Source organism: Ostrinia furnacalis, unplaced genomic scaffold, assembly GCF_004193835.3.
Source record: "Ostrinia furnacalis isolate ACB-3 unplaced genomic scaffold, ASM419383v2 OfSCF6232, whole genome shotgun sequence".
NCBI lineage: Eukaryota > Metazoa > Arthropoda > Insecta > Lepidoptera > Crambidae > Ostrinia > Ostrinia furnacalis.
In genome coordinates this window covers 115,938-136,142 of record NW_021136471.1, presented here as the reverse complement: position 1 = coordinate 136,142, position 20,205 = coordinate 115,938, and the positions used below count along the sequence as shown (strand labels likewise).

The following is a 20,205-nucleotide window of genomic DNA, read 5'->3' as shown; positions in this document are numbered from 1 at the left end:
CATTATAATGTCATATAATTTAAAAATGTATTACGATGTCAGAAACTCGGGTGCTTTGCATGATAATCTGCAAGTACATCTGCAATCATTAATTAAGTTGCAGATACAGCCCGTTTTACGGTAGCAAGAAATTCGTAGAGCCTTTTCAGAGCCCATTTTACAAGAAACCCAATCTCAAAGCACGAGATTCCATCTCCCGAGATGAAATCGATCCAGCGCTCGCACGCCACTCGTAGCGCGTTGGGTGTGCGCGCGGCGGGCGGCGGCGGGGGGGCGGCGGGGCGGGCGGGGGAGGGGCGGGCGCGTGCGCGGCGGCGTCGGGGCAGTGATGTTCTTGATACGGCAATTGCCGTAATATACGGCATTCAGGCATCTTAGGCACCATAAATACGGTATACGGCAGCACTTTCATTACCGTATCAAAATATACGGCAATTGATTAAAGTAGAGTTTTATGAGTTTTTCATTCATGAGTATGAGTAAACAAAAAAAAATATTTCGTCTAATGGAACGCACCAACTTGTAAACCATAGATGAAGTAGAAGCGCCACGAAAAGAAACGTCAACAGAATTCAACCAAATGCAACCTTATCTCCGAGATTTTAATGTCTAAATTCGTTTGTTCCTCATTTTGGTAGATTCTTCACTTTTATTCGGGTAGGTTCTATGACTAAACTTTTCAAAACCTTTAAAAGTGAAGAATGAAATAAGCAAGTTTAAAAGTAGTTTACGTATAGTACATAAGATCTCAACATTTTTTTAATTTAAACTTTCCAAATAAACATTTTGTACAATACGGCAATTTTTCTGAGGTTTCCTTAAATATCCGGCAATTTTAGAATTAGAATACGGCAACCCTAAATTTGTCAGGAACAACACTGCGTCGGGGCGCGGGCGGCAGACGCGCCGCGATGGTGGGCCGCGACAGCCGCTCGGAGAGCGCGGCGCGCCCCTGGGCGCCGCGGCATGAGTAGCGCGCCCGCCCGGCCCGGCCCGCGCGCCCGCCATGGCGCAGGCCGCGCCCGCGCCCCATCGCACCCACTCCTTCGCGAAGAAGACCTTCCACAAGCCCACGTACTGCCACCACTGCTCCGACCTGCTGTGGGGCCTCATCGGGCAGGGCTACGGCTGCGAAGGTACGCGTCGCGCATGCGCCCCGCGCGCGTCGATACCGGCTCCGCGCGCTCCGTCCGGCACGACCAGCGTTATGCAACGGGGCCCGGCGTCCGGCGTCCGGCCCCGGGCGTGTCCGGCGGGTCGATACGCCCCCGGCGCCGCCTGCCGACCCTCGCCGCCCTGCACGCGCGCGCTGGCCGTGCCCGAGACGTGCACTTGAAATTTCAAGGACGCCGTCGCCGGCACGGCTGATCATCCTACCTGGTGACGGGAGCCCCTTTAGAAGGATAGACCTGAAGCCGTGGCCGAACGGAAACCTATCTGGCAGTGTCGATGACGAGTCGTGGTCGTAAGGGTTCCAGCTGAAAAGTTTCCGTGGCGAAACGAGTGAACGTTTGAGAGCATATCGATCGATCTGTTTTGTAAGAGGTTTTTTCGTAGCGGCGGCGCGGGGCGGGGCGCGGCTGCATCCCTGTGTCTTAGTAAGCCTCTGCTGGTGGTAAGTGACGAGGATGATGATGTCCGAGGCGGACACGAGGCGAGGCTTCGTGCCGACGAGGAAACGTCTAGTTTTTGCGCATTTGTTTTGGTCCTCAGGGCGGTGGACGAACGTAACACGCAATACGCTTACGAGTTGAAGTGATGCTTAGTTAGGAAGATATAACATGTTACATGTCGCGCAATAGTTAAGTTTTTACGGAACGGTATGTCTCACTATTTAATTATAAGCATTTACAAAAGATCTAATGTTAATTAATGTGATCGTTTGAAATGGATGTTTCACACATTTTCTGAAATGTAGCTAGTAAAAAAGTTATTTTCCCACTTTACTCTAAAAACAAGATCTTTTAACTGACCTTTTTCAGCAAACAAATGAAGTACTAACGCAACATGTAATATTTAAAACATATTTTTTTGCCAAATATTGATTGACTGGATACGTTCTTGGCTTCGATGGTAAAATCGATCTTTTCTCTTTGATTCTGTTATATAATAAGTTTCAGTATTCAATTAAAATTGCAAGATAAAAAGTTAGGGCCTTCCATGTTCACGCTAAGACTTCAGTTTAATGCGTAGGTACAGTCGAGTTCATAAATATGGGCAGTTCCCAATGTTTCAAAATATTGCAGCGCAGTCAATACTGCGGTACCGCAACATGTTAATGAACATATGATTACACTAGCTTTTGCCCGCGGCTTTACCCGCGTGAAATATAGTTTGTCACAGATCATCATAAATTATAGTATATATGTTATTCTGGGCTATAAACAATAATACTGTAAACTTTCATCAAAATCCGTTCAGTAGTTTTTGCGTTAAAGAATAACAAACATCCAGACATCCAAACATCCAAACTTTCACCTTTATAATATTAGTAGGATTAGTAGTAAGTAGGATTTTATTGATGTTTGAGTTTGTATTGAAAATGATCCTTAAAACGCAAACAATATTTTACAACATTGGCACTGCCATATTTAAACTTCCAGTTAAAATTAAGATTTTTCAATATTTCTGAAATTATTAACACTAATATGCATGCCGAATTAATAAATAAATGTTTGTAAAACACAATGTTGCTGTGCCCAAACCGGGTCTATGTTTGAGACTATACAATATATTGTCTAAGCCCTTATCTACAACATAGAATGCAATAAAGATTTTAAATTTGAATTTGAATATGAACTCGACTGTACCTGTTATTATTAATTACGTAAAATGGTGAAATGAAAAGACAATCTGCAATTAAAACCCTACCTAGTGCTTTGCAATTACATGCGTAAAGAACATGTTTAACAAAGCCGATACATCATTTACCTACTCCTGTCCTTAAATGAGTCCTTAGAATGTTATTCTGACAAAAAACCGCGCTAAGTACATTTCACCAAAGTCCTTTGCACCAACATTTTTCATGAAATCATTATTTGCCCCTTAGTTTAGGCGCAGACCACCGATTTTTAGTTGACCGATAGTTTAGTCGGGCAGTTAATCAGTATAGGCATGTATGAAGTGCGCACATTACCTACAACGATGATGACGATGATGATGATGAGTGCCAAATAACTAAAACTCAAAAGTACACTTTTTCATGTTTTCAAAGAGCTTTCCTTAAAACAAAAGCTTGAAATGATAAGGAAACCCATCAAGTGATATCATGAGTACAATTTATAATACCTGTATTCGTACATGCTGCAGCAAACACGAAAGATCTGAAATAAGGATATTTCCATTAATTTTATCACACATAGAGCATGCTTATGTGGTATATTTACCTTACAGTATTTATGGGAAAATTCACCGATAAACAATGTTATGAACTTTGCTTCGAAATAGCACTTTCCTATTTTAAAGTTTCACTAACTTGGTATAAATTTTTGGTAGTTTTGAAACACTCCAGTTCGGTAAAAAATACAATATGAACCTTTGGCTACGTAGCTACATTGATTAATTTTGAAAAACTTTAAGTTAAATTAACCTTAACCAGTTAAAATTCGGAAAAGTACTGCATACATTAGACATACGAGTATCACGGTGTTAAATTAAATGTGTTATGTTTTTAATTATTTATGGCTCATTTGCCTTAATTCACACCTATTTTATTATAATACCTTCTCGCTATTAAACACAAACACAAAGTTCAGAAAACGTTTATTTTAACTTTACATAACATTTTAAACACCAAACTGTGCTGTTAACAAACCATGTTCAATGTTGATTATCATCACACAACAAACGTCCTAGTCGTTTTCCTCATATTATCTTCCGCATGCTTTATAAAATAAATAAGTACTGTCCGTAATTCACAGGATATTTAGTTGTATATTGTAATAATTTTGTTGCAATTTTCCGTTACCTCCTCTTATTTATTTACCAAATATTAGAACAGAAATAACTGTCGTACTTACATAACGCCAAACACGGTAACATCGATAGGTATTAATTAATATTCGAAATTATTATAGTTTTGGTGCAATGAGTCACAGTCCACTATTATTATTTATCCCAAATAAACAGGTACCTACAGTACAGATTTACTCGAAAATATAATGTTACTATGGTACAAATACTTACAAATATGTACTCTAGCTTTTGCCCACAGCTTCACCCGCGTGAAATTTAGTTTGTCACAGATCGTCATAAATTATAGCCAATATGTATTCTGGGTTATAAAGAATAATACTGTCAAGTTTAATCAAAATCCGCTCAGTAATTTTTGCGTGAAACATCCATCCAGACTTCCAAACTTTCGCATTTATAATATTAGTAGGATGCTAAGTTAATTTGGTTATTATTATGGCCAAATGGGATTTAAGCCCGAGCCAAAAGCGAGGGCGTAACGGACACTAGAGTATTTTAATATACATAAGCAGTAGTACGTAGTACTTATTATTATTCTGTGGTAGTAGGTACAATTAATGAATAAGTCGGGTCATCAATTAATGGTCATCAAATAGCATCCTTAAACACAACACAAATTGAAGTGAAAAGTGAAAGCTCCAACGCCGAAAGATTAAGTTCAAGTAGGCAACAACTAACAAAAAAGATGATGTGAGGTCCAACTTAAAAGAGCTTGGTAATTTATGGTCATTATACGTTAAAGTAGGCAAACATCTAGAAACTAAGAAAATTTTAATTACCCGTATATGGTTGAAATGAGCTTTAAACAGTCTGTCATCCATTACAAAATTCACAAATAATAAGCCTTATTTTTACCCGACTGCACCAGAAGGAGGGTTATGTTTTTCTTATAAAAGTTTTAGTAAGAGGTACTATATTTATCCATAACGCATTGAATCACTGGATCTGAAAAAACTTTTCTAAAATTACATAATAATGAAACAAAAAAAGTAACATTTTCTTAAAAACATCTCTTGCTACGAAACTTTCGTAGACTTAGGTTCTCGTAGCAGAGGTCTCCCAATAGTCCAGTCATTACGTACATTCAAAAAAGAAAATGAANCGGGGCCCGGCGTCCGGCGTCCGGCGTCCGGCCCCGGGCGTGTCCGGCGGGTCGATACGCCCCCGGCGCCGCCTGCCGACCCTCGGCGCCCTGCACGCGCGCGCTGGCCGTGCCCGAGACGTGCACTTGAAATTTCAAGGACGCCGTCGCCGGCACGGCTGGTCACCCCACCTGGTGACGGGAGCCCCTTTAGAAGGATAGACCTGAAGCCGTGGCCGAACGGAAACCTATCTGGTAGTGTCGATGACGAGTCGTGGTCGTAAGGGTTCCAGCTGAAAAGTTTCCGTGGCGAAACGAGTGAACGTTTGAGAGCATATCGATCGATCTGTTTTGTAAGAGGTTTTTTCGTAGCGGCGGCGCGGGGCGGGGCGCGGCTGCATCCCTGTCTCTAGTAAGCCTCTGCTGGTGGTAAGTGACGAGGATGATGATGTCCGAGGCGGACACGAGGCGATGCTTCGTGCCGACGAGGAAGCATCTAGTTTTTGCGCATTTGTTTTGGTCCTCCCTCAGGGCGGTGGACGAACGTAACACGCAATACGCTTACGAGTTGAAGTGATGCTTAGTTAGGAAGATATAACATGTTACATGTCGCGCAATAGTTAAGTTTTTACGGAACGGTATATCTCACTATTTAATGATAAGCATTTACATTGAAATGGATGTTTCACACATTTTCTGAAATGGTAGCTAGTAAAAAACTTATTTTCCCACTTTACTCTAAAAACAAGATCTTTTAACTGACCTTTTTCAGCAAACAAATGAAGTACTAACGCAACATGTAATATTTAAAACATATTTTTTTGCCAAATATTGATTGACTGGATAAGTTCTTGACTTCGATGGTAAAATCGATCTTTTCTCTTTTATTCTGTTATATAATAACTTAATAAGTTCAGTTTAATGCGTAGGTACAGTCGAGTTCATAAATATTGGCAGTTCCCAATGTTTCAAAATATTGTAGCGCAGTCAATACTGCGGTACCGCAACATGTTAATGAACATATGATTACATTTTATTGATGTTTGAGTTTGTATTAAAGTCAAAGTCAAAATTTCTTTATTTGTTTAGACTAATAAATAGTTCTTACAAATCGTCATTTTGCTCTTAAGGAGCCTCTACATGTCTCATAATCTTTTTACCCTACCAGCGCTTCGAGACCAACATTTGGCAAGTGCTGAGAAGAAGCGCCGCAACAAACTCAGCCACCACTGTAAATAGAAATAGCAGTAGTAGGTACATATTGAAATTTATGATCGTTAAAACGCTTACTATATTTTGGAACATTGACATAGCCAATATATTTATGAACTCGGCTGTACCTGTTTATTATTATGTTTAGCCGCGATCGGTTAGTACCTAATTACCTAAAATGGTGAAATGAAAAGACAATCTGCAATAAAAACTTGTCTACTAATGCTTTGCAATTACATGCGCAAAGAACATGTCTAACTTCCGTTCTTAAATGTGTCCTAAGAATGTTATTCTGATATATCCGTGTTAAGTACGTTTCACCTAAGTTGAAGCTCGCTTCCACCTTCGGCCATCACTTACCATCAGGTGAGATACAGGCCAAGAGCTTCCTCGTTGTGGTTAAAAAAAAGTTCTTTGCACCAATTTTTTTCGTGAAACCGTTATCGAATAACTAAAACTTGGAAGTACACTCTTTCATATTTTCTTAGAGCTTTCCTTAAAACAAAAGCTTGAAATGATAAGAAAACCCATCATGTGATATCGTGAGTACAATTTATAATAAGTACCTATTCATACAGCAAACACGAAAGATCTGAAATAAGGATATTTCCATTAATTTTATCACACCGAGAGCATGCTCATGTGCTATATTTACGTTATTTAAGGGAAAATTCAGCGATAAACAGTGTTTTGAATTCGGAATAGCACTTTCATATTTTAAAGTTTCACTAACTTGAACTTAATTTTTGGTAGTTTTGAAACGCTCCAGTTCGGTATAAAACCTTAACCTCTTAAAATTGGGAAAAGTACTGCATACCTACATTAGACATATGACGATGTTAAATTAAATGTTATGTTTTTAATTATTTATGGCTCATTTGCCTTAATTCACACCTATTTTATTATAATACCTTCTCGCTATTAAACACAAACACAAAGTTCAGAAAACGTTTATTTTAACTTTACATAACATTTTAAACACCAAACTGTGCTGTTAACAAACCATGTTCAATGTTGATTATCATCACACAACAAACGTCCTAGTCGTTTTCCTCATATTATCTTCCGCATGCTTTATAAAATAAATAGGTACTGTCCGTAATTCACAGGATATTTAGTTTTATATGTATTTGTAATAATTTTGTTGCAATATTTTCCGTCACCTACTCTTAATTATTTACCAAATATTAAACAGAAAGAACTGTCGTACTTACATAACGGCATACACGGTAACATCGATAGGTATTAATTAATATTCGAAATTATTATAGTTTTGGTGCAATGAGTCACAATCCGGTATTAATATTTATTCCAAATAAACTAAAAATTTCAATATTCGCATAAGTTTAATCAATGTGCCTAACTTAAATGTATCTATCTATTTAACGTACATATCCATGTATCTAACTCAGGTCCATGTTGGATATACTTAAGCAATACTTGTTATCAAAATGTAAAGCAATGGGACTACCAAAATACCCTTTTCAGTGCCTAAGCTTCTTTTAAAAACCTTAGAACAAAACAGTACTGAAATGCATCAATGTACGACTTATTTACCCGAAAATATAATGTTACTATGATACAAATACTTATAAATACTATGCTAAATTAATTTACTTATTATTATGGCCAAATGGGATTTAAGCCCGAGCCAAAAGCGAGGGCGTAACGGACACTAGAGTATTTTAATATACATAAGTAGTAGGTACAATTAATGAATAAGCCGGGTCATCAATTAATGTTCAAATAGCATCCTTAAACACAACACAAATTGAAGTGAAAAGTGAAAGCTCCAACGCTGAAAGATTAAGTTCAAGTAGGCAACAACTAACAAAAAGATGATGTGAGTGAGGTCTAACTTAAAAGAGCTTGGTAATTTATGGTCATTACACGTTATAGTAGGCGAAAATTTAGAAACTAAGAAAATTTTTAATTATCCGTATAAGGTTGAAATGAGTTTTAATCAGTCTGTCATCCATTACAAAATTCACAAATAATAAGCCTTATTTTTACCCGACTGCACCAGAAGGAGGGTTATGTTTTTTTTATAAAAGTTTTAGTAAGAGGTACTATATTTATCCATAACGCATTGAATCACTGGATCTGAAAAAACTTTTCTAAAATTACATAATAATGAAACAAAAAAAGTAACATTTTCTTATAAACATCTCTTGCTACGAAACTTTCGTAGACTTAGGTTCTCGTAGCAGAGGTCTACCAAGATGCGCGTAGCCGCGTAGTCCACAGCTACGGTCTACGACACGTAGCAACTTCGTAGTAGGAGATGAAACTTTACGCTTATCTTTGTACATTGTATTTTACTTTCTTATAAAACATATGACCATGTAATTTTTATGATCGAATGTAGTTTAAATTTATTTAGGTAGGTTAACCTTTTTATGTTCCTGAAAAATTATGTCGCTTAATTCTTTTGATTTAGTTAGTTCTTACTTTAACTTCAACAAACGTCAAAAATCTGTCAATCTCCATACAAAATACAGCGGTCATTTGTTATAGTTACGGTTAAATTTTGATGGTGTAACTCAGCCTTAGAAAATACGGGTTAACCGAGACACATTTGTGAGTCCCATGATAAACTCGCCCTCCACAACAAAGCGGCTTAATGAGTTGACAGGCTCAAGCTTTTGTAACTGATTCTAGTGTCCACGGTCCACCCCTGTGAACTTTATTTAACGTCAATCTCCTTTTGTCCCAAGCGGACAACAAAAGCTGACTGCAACATGTTACTGCAGGCTGGAGCGTGGGCGCCTGGAACAATCCCCTTCAGCACACATTCATTACGGCATGTTACTGGCAACACTATCTTGACAGCGCGCCCACAATGGCAAGACAGCACAAAGACCCATAGACAATGCTCGTCCGCGGTTCCGCTGCGAGCGAGATAGCGATGTGTGGACCACTTTGTTCTGTCAGGCCACGAGTTCCGTGGGCCTTTTTGGAGGCTGAAGGCTTTCAACCTGATGCAACAATGATCTGCCTTGTTTATTGGGCCCCAAAACGTGCTTAGATAAGGGTAGATAAGATATTTTACAATGTTCCTGTCTTTGTTGGTTGTTTTGAGTGTGATTATTTCTTCAGTTGCGTCCCATTTTCAATAACTGATTTGCGTAGTATTTTTTATCCTACTTAATATTATAAATGCGAAAGTTTGGATGTCTGGATGTTTGTTACTCTTTCACAAAAACTACTGAACGGACTTTGTTGAAACTTTACAGTATTATTGTTTGTAACCCAGATTAACATATAGGCTATAATTTATGCCGATCTGTGACACTAAATTTCACGCGGGTGAAGCCGCGGGCAAAAGCTAGTTTTAATATATTTTTTTTAATTTTTGAAAGGCTGCCTTGTCTTATTTTCGTGTAATACCGCACTGTTCACCGGCAAATGTTAGCGTGATAAACACAATCATTTATTGGTTCTTTCACATACGATATTTATTTATTTTATAGAAACCAACAGCGTTACATTGAAAATGTTAGTTATAAGATTTATACTGATAGTATAGCCAATGAAAAAGGTTTCCCTTTTTATAAAAGTACATTGTTGTTGGGAAAAAATATAAAAACATGTACTCGAATTGAGAACCTCCTCCTTTTTTGAAGTCGGTTAAAAATGGACCTATCGAGTCATTTTATTTCGATTCTACATAACTTGTAATTCCATGATAATTAATTAAGGTAAACACAACTTAGAAATGTAACAACATACACACATCAGTCTCATAAGTTTTCCTCATGAGTTTGCCTAACTAAAGGGTTTTTATCATGATTTGTTCTAGGCATAGAAATAATAAATAAATAGTAATTTATTTCAGACCATTAAGATCCATACAGGGTTGTTTGTTAGTACCTAACAATATTATACTTAAAATCTAAGTTACTAGTGACAGTATAAAAATCAGTGAAAAAACCGGTTTCTGGGCCCATGTAGGTGAAGGCCTCATGGTAAACAATTATAAATGCACTTTGCTGGCAAAGTCCATCTGGCATGTCTGCTACTGTATATTTCAACTAGTTCGAATCCTCATTGAGGTCAATTAAAATTATTGTAATGGACACGATACTGAGTCATGGATGGGTATAAAATATGTTAACACCATAACTTGGTTATGTGAAAGTATGTATGTTTATTTGAATAAATTAGTGTCATGTGATCACTTTTTGTAAATTGAAGAATCTAAAAGTGGAATTATTTATATTTATTTTCAAAAAAAAAAAAATCACCAACTATCTTCTACCACTACTGAACTTTTCCCATCCCTGCTTTTCGAACGAAACCCCCGGGATAAAGCTAGTCATTCATAAAGTGTGACAAAGTAGTGTTGCGGGTGACATGATGAAAAGCCGAACAAAGTATAAACAAAGTTGAAAAATATTGCAATTTTAACAGTGGGGGGCCACTGGTATACTAACGTTGGTTCCGAAGGCGTAAATGGCTAATTTAAGGTCAGTTTTTACGTAATCGCTACGACCTCGTTGTCAAAACCAAATGTTAGCACGAAAGTTCTCAATAATATCGCCCACGTATTGTGAAGGTAACGAAGAAATTACGATATAGTTATTATAGGTCTGAAACTTGTGACGTGACTCCACGTGCTGAGAGTTATAAAAATGGTTGTATTGAAGGCCGATGCACTGGTCCTTATTTATATGAGTTTACATATCATGGTACAATGTTAAAAAAGTTTGCGATGTTAGTTTGATTATATTGTGCTTCAAGTACGTAAATACCTATGATATTAATAATTCATTCGATTCAAATAAGAGCCTATAGTAACTTCAATAATCTTTCCTGCTAACAAATATTCCTGTTCAAACATTCTGAATACATACTTCATGAGGTTCAGATTCAATATGTATCTCATTATCAATAATGTGTTGTTTTTCATAGTAAATTTCTATAATATCTCAGCAATATTTTCCTTTACACATCTATTTCATTACACTGAAAACACAACTTAACTGCTGAAATAAATGAATAAAACTTCTTTAAATAATGTTTTTTCTATTTTTAGCCGGCAAGCCCGTAATGGCCAGTTCTAAATTTAGAACTCCTTGCACTTGTGAAAAGCTGAGGTGTTGTAAGCGGCAGTGCTAGCTGCCATCCGGGGCTACGCCCGGCGCGTATGTAGGCCAGTCGTGACGTCACACCGTGATGACCCAGTTCCTTTGCCATTGAGAGACGCGCGTCAATGGTGCCCCCCCCCCCTCGCCGCACTTCCCCGCGTAATGCATTCTCCTCGGTTTTCGATACACCCCCCCGAGGGTGTGTCAAAAGTTCCAAACTGATTCAAAAATCAGTACATTTCATCCTCTTGTTTGTAGGAAAAATCTAGGTGGCATTGTCATCACAATCAGCTGAGGTGGCATGAATGCCGTGCTAAAAGTCACGTAGGCATCGTTTTCCATATCCTTGAAGAGGTACCGGTGGCGCGGCCTTGATCGCAAAGTAGTAGGATCCCATAAATTTTTGACTCGGCCTATTTTTCTCTGTGCAAACCATAATTCATGAGCAAACTAGCAAGAGTTGTTTGTAAATTCACCACTGTATTACTTTGTTATTCCTGAAAGTTCAGCATTATGTTAGAAAATAGAATACACATTACACTTAAGTGGTGCATTTAATGAAATAAAATCATGGCAACGTAAAGCACTTGCATAAGCAATAACTTCATTTGTTCGCTTTAGTCAGTGTCTATCACAAAGGAAAGAGGCGTCCTTACGGTCTACTACCATGCTGCTTCAGTTCATGTTTACGCAGAAACAACTGTAATTTCCTATTCTTAACCAAATATCAAAGAAACTACCCTCAAAATATAGTGAAGTCTTGAGAGAGGCATCTCTACCAGTAGTCAGACATGGAACTTCACAGATTCTTCTCTTTCAAAGACTTTCTTCTCTTCCTTGTAACCGTCTTGTATCGTATGTAGGTATTGCCTTTGGTAGATAAATTACAGAGGGTATTGATTGGGTTTTTGTTGCGGTCAAGCTGTAGATCCTGGCTACACAGGAGTTGCAGTGGTGGGAACGAGAGGTGGGAATAGTCCCGTAAATTACAGAGGGTCTTTCTCCTACAGTGTAGAGATGACCTGGCGGTGATGATGATATGATATTTCTTACAGCCTCTGTCTGATGGTATTTACTTGTATTCCATTTTCACTATATCACCAGCGCTAAGTATGGCGGGTCAAAAGGTAGTATAATCCGCAGAAATAGTTTAAAGCTTTTCAATCTGAAGCGACAAACTTCAACAATATTTATTGTACCGAACTGAACTAGCTCACCTCGCAATTCGCAAACCTCAATTCAAGTTGGGAGAAGTTCTCGCAGCTCATTATCTCTTTCTTTGTGCAAGTGTGGCAACACTGGCGACAATGGCGCCAACTAGCACGCAACACTCGCCTGCAGCAAGAGTTGAGGCAATCAATTATTCCGCGAACTCTATGAATGCTCGTACCAAGCTCCATTGTGATTTGTGCATCAACTTTCCGTTAACTTTTTGCAATGTGCATTTTGGAATGAAGTCGGGATATTCAGTTAGCTATTTAATTTACTTATTTGGTTTAAAATTTAAATAAATTGCTCAAGTAATAATTGTTTTAAAATACATGCATCATATTATTCATTTTGAAAGATCGTTTCGTTAAGTAGCATCATTAATTATTTTTTCTAATTATTTTACTTATTGAACTTATTTTTATATCTGGCACTTAGCCAAAAGGATATCTTAGACTTGTCATGCTCACTAAAATGTCTCTGGGGTAGTGGCGTGTGAGGCGGGTCGTTACATTCCCTATAATATGGTCGAGTGAAGCGATGGCTGGTTCACACGTCATGTCTGTGAACAGGCGCTGCCTTCGGGGACTGGTCAAGGAAAAATATACCTGACATAAAATATATGTATCAAAACGCAACAATTAACCTGGAAATTAGCACGGCACTAAAGAAATATATTCAAAACTGCCACGCGGTCTCGTGCTAGATGGGCGTCTTAAAGGCCACCTTCTATCAACGGGAGCGCGTGGTAAGTAACTTGCTTCTGAATGTATGTAACTTCCTACTTTTTTATATTTTTCAACCGGCAGACAGTGGTGACTGAGTTTGTTGCGGCGCTTCTTCTCAGCACTTGCCAAATGTTTGTCTCGAAGCGCTGGTAGGGCAAAAAAAGAATGAGACATGTATAGGCTCCTTAAGAGCATTTGACGATTTGCAAGAACTAATTTAATTAGTCTAAACAAATAAAGATAATTTTGATTTTGATTTTGATTTGAACAGTCAATAAAAAAAATGTATAAGGTAGCTCAAGTATTGTTTTAGTTACTTAAAAATCCAGCAAAAAATAATTATCGCCGGGAGCTCCGCGATAGAGGCGTTAATAACGATCGTCAACTGTCGCTCCACAAACAAATGAAAATAGAACTGGGAGAAAGAAAGGGTTCTTCGCGAGAATCATTTATGATGCGCTGCCTGTCCGCTGCATAAAAAATGCAGCGCGCTGCTTTTGTCGCTTTGTGTCACTAATGACGCCGCGCGTGCGACTCTTGAGTGCTGGCTTCTTTCAGGGTGCGACTCCGACACTTCTTCGCCTTCCTTTTAAATGGCCGCCCGCAAATAGCCTAATGTCATGGACCAAGTGCGCGTATATTTAGATGCTTTGAATTCGAATGGTTATCGCGGTCGTATGGTTTTCGGCTCTATAGTGGGCAGTTTAAATGAAAATAAATCTGCGCTCGAGCTAGCTGCGCTTCAAGCTTTTAAATAGTTATTTGAAAAAGAAAATTAAGTATTTATTGCTTTTGTGTTAAAGACTTTTAATTGCCATTAAACATCGTGCAAACCATTTTCTGTAAGCAGAGAAAAATCAATATGAACCCTAAGGTAAAAAATGTTTTCAACTTTTAAGTTAGGTATAATGTCATAACTACTAATCATTTATGTATCAATTATTATTAAATTTATATTTGTTACAATAACAAGAATAGCTATGTCAAATAGAGGTAGGTCAAGTAACTTGACTTGAAATTTATTTACGTTTTCCCAATCAACGTAAACTTGGTGATATTATTCGTACATAAATAACATGGAAGTCAACTTAATATCGAGTATGGCATAAAAATGAAGATTTGGCAATGGCGCGTATGTGGGTCAAACACGGCGGTAATAATCCTCTATTTATATCAGTAAACCGAAATAACAGCGTATTCCTGGCCGCCGCGATCGCGAATAGCAACTAAACGCACTCGCTCACAATGGGACTCAGCAGTGAACGGGTTAACACTGGCTGGCCTATTTAACTTACTACGTCAAACGTACGATAAAAATAAAACGTAATTTAAGGCGGCGTTTTTAGATGAGAATCTTCTTTCGTTTGTTTACAATTAAAAAAAAATGTCTAGATCGTTGTTAGTTTTCGTTTCAGAAATCATAAATTTATGATTGGGTCCATAACCTTGTATGGTTTCAATAGAGGAAATATTAGGAAAATGCATGGTAAAAGCTCCTAACTCAAACAACTACTACATATTCGCAAAATCCTTGAAACATTGATAAGCAGAAAAATTCTAATTTATATTATTTGACTAAACATTCTCTGGTAAATTAGACAGGGTCATGCTCCTGCAATGGACTCTGAATAACCTGATAACGAACCTCTAGAAATATATTTAAAAATTCTACAAGCAATAAACAAAAACAAATACAAAGTGATACATAATCGAATGCTATAAATAGGTAGCGCCAGCCAGTCTGTCGCTGCGCCCGCGCCGTCATTGTTAATGATGCGCGGGCACTTGCGTTTATCTGCACTGATTTATCGGACGATCCGATTCATGACTCTTTTATGGATCGATTAAAGTCTACGTCATAATTAGTTCCTGTATTTTGCGTCAGGGGTTTTAAGGATGCATAGAGCGTTCTATTTTCGTTTAGTGTTTTGTTAAAAGTTTTTAAACAGCATTAACCTAAAAATAATAATTTTACGAAAGTTTTAAATAAGTTTTTAATATGACATAACTTTACTGTTTACTTATTTCGATTGACTTTATAACAAGACTGAAATAATCATCAAACGAATATAAACATAACTTTTACCACATTAAAAAAATAATGTAGGTAGAAAACGATACTTATCGTTCTTGTAGCATTTCGTAGAAAGTTCCTCGTAGCTCGCATCGTAGTCTCGTAGCATTTCGTAGTAAGGTCCTCGTAGCTCGCAACAGTCTTGTAGTTTTTCGTCACAAGGTCTTCGTAACTCGAATCGTAGCGTTTCGTAGCAAGGTCTTCGTAACTCGAATCGTAGCGTTTCGTAGCAAGGTTCTCGTAACTCGCATTGTAGCGTTTCGTAGTAAGGTATTCGTAGCTCACATCATAATCTCGTAGCTTTTTGTAGCAAGGCCCTCGTAGCTGGCATCGTAGTCTCGTAGCCATTTCGTAGTAAGGTCCTCGTAACGCATATCGTAGTCTCGTAGCATTGCGTAGCAAGGTCCTCGTAGCTGTTTAACACATTGAACGCCAACGCGGTCAATGTTGTCCGACACTGCACTTTCCTACCAGGCCAAGTAAAAATTTCATTTTTTTTCAATTTTCGTTNGAGAGCGCTGCTGCCCATTCTCTGTTTGATGTGTAGTCCCTAAGTCGCCTCTTACGACACCCGCGGGAAGAGTAGGGGTTGGTGACAAATGTATTCTACTCTGCCGTCACCACACGGCGATAAAAATAATAATTTAAGAAAAGTTTTGAAAAATTTTAATATGATAGGTATAACTTTACTATTTACTTATTTCGATTGACTTTATAACAAGACTGAAATAATCATCAAACGAATATAAACATAACTTTTAGTACATTAAAAAAATAATGTAGGTAGAAAACGATACTTATCGTTCTTGTAGCATTTCGTAGAAAGTTCCTCGTAGCCCGCATAATAATCTCGTAGCTTTTCGTAGCAAGGTCCTCGTAGCTGGCATCGTTGTCTCGTAGCATTTCGTAGTAAGGTCCTCGTGACTCTCATCGTAGTCTCGTAGCATTTCGTAGTAAGGTCCTCGTAACTCTCATCGTAGCCTCGTAGCATTTCGTAGTAAGGTCTTCGTAGCTCACATCATAATCTCGTAGCTTTTCGTAGCAAGGTCTTCGTAGCTCGCATCATAATATCGTAGCATTTCGTAGTATCGTCCTCGTAACTCGCATCAAAATCTCGTAGCGTTTCATAGAAAGGTTCTCGTTAACTCGCATCATTTCTTAGTAAAGTCCTGGTAACCCGCATCATAATCTCGAATTATTTCATAGTATGGGTTTTCGTAGCTCACATCATAATCTCGTAGCTTTTCGTAGCAAGGTCCTAGCATCGTAGTCTCATAGCATTTCGTATTAAGGTCCTTGTAACTCTCATCATAATCTCGTAGCATTTCGTAGAAAGGTCCTCGTAACTGGCATCGTAGTCTCGTGGCTTTTTGAAGTAAGGTCCTCGTAAATCGCATCATAGTCTCGTAGCATTTCGTAGCAAGGTCCTCGTAACGCATATCGTAGTCTCGTAGCATTGCGTAGCAAGGTCCTCGTAGCTGTTTAAAAATAAATACTCGAGCTTTTATCAATTGGATGGATGTTTCTTTTATCTTCTATTTATGAACCTTTTTGATACATCTTGTAATAATTAGAATGTACTAGCTTTTGCCCGCAGCTTCACCCGCGTGAAATTTCGTTTGTCACAGATCGTCATAAATTATAGCCTATATGTTATTCTGGGTTATAAACAATAATACTGTGAAGTTTCATCGAAATAAGTTCAGTAGTTTTTGCGTAAAAGAGTAACAAACATCCAGACATCCACACAAACTTTCGCATTTATAATATTGGTAGGATTAGTAGGATAATGTTACTAATATTTATTTATCTTGCAAGATTTTTCAATCGAATATTAGTTTGACGAACAAAAGCATCGTATTAATCGCAAGCTGTCATCGATGCACAGTCAGCGTATCGGCCGCCATGACCGAGTCACGGGTGACGTCACGGGCATGCGCGCTGAGAGATCTGATTATATTGAGATGCATTCAGTTTGCCCTATTTTTATCCGACTTCCGCGATGGCAAAAGATAACTTGAACGCAACACTGTCAAATATTTTGGTTGATTTTATTTTACTTTTCTTCAACTTTGGTTAGGGCTGCTATTTTATTCGTTTGTTTCCTATTAACCACTTGAACAATGGTATAGGTAACGATCGTGATTTTAGAATACTTGGCATTTATGCGATTTAAAATAGATTTTGGTGAACCAACTGATTGTAATCAGTTTCAAGCGGGAGTTTTGTAAAAGTCTATCCCCCTTACTAATAAAAAGTTACACAGTTGTTGAACACTGTTTTAAGTTGACATTTCCATACTAAACGTCACTTTAAAACACTGTTCAACGAGCATGTAAGTTTTATTGGTAAGGGGGTAAATCTTTAGCTAATCTCAGTTCTAAGATTACGGTTTATTACCGGAGTTAAGTACTGACAACGGCACATCAAACAGTAGGTACATCTAACGTACCTATAAATAGGTGCTATTTTTCAACACAAAGGCATTTCCCGTGCCATCGACGGTCTATCCCCCAAGATAGGGCACCGGGTGCCGTGACCGGGTCGCTCCAGCGCAAGGCTGACGTCATCCGCGGCGCATGCGCCGTACACCCGGTCTTAGATGCATGTGCCCCGGTTAACCCCGTTTGAACCGGCTTCCGACCAAATGAAACTGACACAATAGATAAAGTTCCGCTCTGTAGGCCTAAGATGCGCGCCGCGATAAGCGGTTATAACGCCATTTTATCGATTTTCCCCATACATTTTGACATCGATAAAAGTTATCACGGCGCGCATCTTAGGCCTACTGGATAGAAATTGAGTAGTGTCAGAACTTCAGAAGTGCTCTTGTTGGAGATTTGGATTCGTATTTTATAACGGACAATTAATATATATTTTGAATAATGATTAATGATATAATGGTGCAGCAAGTATGAATTGTATCAATAGGCAATTTAGACGTAGTTGCTTATTAGTGTTTACTGGAATGTAGAGATTTTAATTTTAACAGCAGTCAACCATCATACCATAGTTAGTTTTCAGAATGCGTCGATAGAAAGTTCGTCGTTGTCTATTTGTAAGGTCCATCTTAGGGATTAATTTTAGTGAAGCATATTTGGCTTAGCACGAGGGGTAAACGTGACTAACAAAACTCAAAAAGTTCTAAGTTGCAACAATTAAATATTTCTCTGTAACTCACATCTAGTGTAAAGCACCACCAATGACGTCACTCCTGCGTCACAGTCGGCCCAGCCTCTGCACCTGATAGCCCAAGCGTTGTTTATCTAGACCACGGCAGATGTCGCTTTGATCTGTGCCTAAACGATCCCCTTGCTATTGTCTCGATTTGTACCCGGACGCACTATTTTAGGAAGCACTTTGAGTATTGACCCACTTCAAACATAAAAAGTAGGATTGGATGAGAATAGTTTAAGAGCATTACAGATGGCCCTATTTAAATGGAACATCATCAACATAAACAATCAATGTGCTTATTGGATCAGGCAACCTTCGAATGATTGTTGCCTTTGATGATTTTTTGGATACACCATCGACTTTAGCAAAGTAGGTATAGGTATTCCATTGCATTTTGTGGTCCTAAGCATGTACTTATCTAACTATCGACATATTATAGAATCAAAGTAAAAGTCATTTTTTTTTTGTTTGTATAGACTAGTAAAATAGTACCTACTTATAAATAGTCAAATATTTTGCTCTTAAGGAGGCTTTACATGTCTCATAATTGGCATTATAATATTATTGTAACCAAGTAATAAATAGTTAAGTAATAAAATGGTTTCAAGTGAGTGACCACTTTCGTATTTCAATAATTTATACCTACATTGTTGTATCTTGTTCACTGACTTGTTATTGTAGAGTCCCAAAATATTGCTTAAAACAATATATTTAACATCTCGGACTCTACAATAGTATTCCGATTGTCTTTCTGTGTCATAGATTACATCAAAGTTTTCTAGAGGTTCTAGACAATGTGAGATTCGCTATAGAATTGGATGCAACTTGCAACCTGTCCCTTTTCCATACCCGACCTAAAAGCTAAAAGAGAAAAAATACAGAAGCTTCGTCATAATTATGGCGCGCTTCTTTTGGAACACGCTGCTAATGAGGCTCGCAGATGGGACTCAAATATGGCACACGTTTGACCTTATCGCCTACATAATATTAATTAATATAGCAGTTTATGTAACCCATGACATATCCTGAGCACATTCCATACTCTGAAAGTAAGATCACCACCACAAAAGATTAATTTTCAATTAATTACTTTTACATTTGGACCGATCACGATTTTTAAAATATTTGTTGTTGTTCTCATGGTTATAACCAGCCACTTGTTTAAGCTTTTGGTTCACATATTGAGCATAGTTATATCTGCTGTCTTATTTGATTTTCATATTTATAAAAAAATGTCGACTCAAATAGCTATTTTGTGTTACCTACCAAAGTCCTNCAAATACAAAGTGATACATAATCGAATGCTATAAATAGGTAGCGCCAGCCAGTCTGTCGCTGCGCCCGCGCCGTCATTGTTAATGATGCGCGGGCACCTGCGTTTATCTGCACTGATTTATCGGACGATCCGATTCATGGCTCTTTTATGGATCGATTAAAGTCTACGTCATAATTAGTTCCTGTATTTTACGTCAGGGATTTAAGTACGCACGACAGAGCGCTCTATTTTTTTTAGTATTTTGTTAAAAGTTTTTAAACAGCATTAACATAAAAATAATAATCATCATCATCATCAACAGCCCTTTACAGTCCACTGCTGGACTATGAGCCTCCTCCACTATAGTGGAGGGGTTTGCCATAATCCCCACGCTTGGCAGGCGGGTT

General features: G+C 38.1%; 1 protein-coding gene across 7 annotated transcripts in view; it reads left to right on the top strand.

Moving 5' to 3' along the window:
* Nucleotides 1-915: 915 nt before the first annotated feature.
* Nucleotides 916-20,205, top strand: part of LOC114362141 (diacylglycerol kinase theta) — a 64,592-nt gene continuing 45,302 nt past the window's right edge. For all 7 annotated transcript variants that reach the window (XM_028317413.1, XM_028317412.1, XM_028317409.1 and 4 more), the window contains exon 1: nt 916-1,136. In XM_028317413.1, the coding sequence (XP_028173214.1) occupies nt 1,007-1,136 (130 nt within the window). In that variant the 5' untranslated portion in view covers nt 916-1,006. The remainder of the gene's footprint in view (nt 1,137-20,205) is intronic.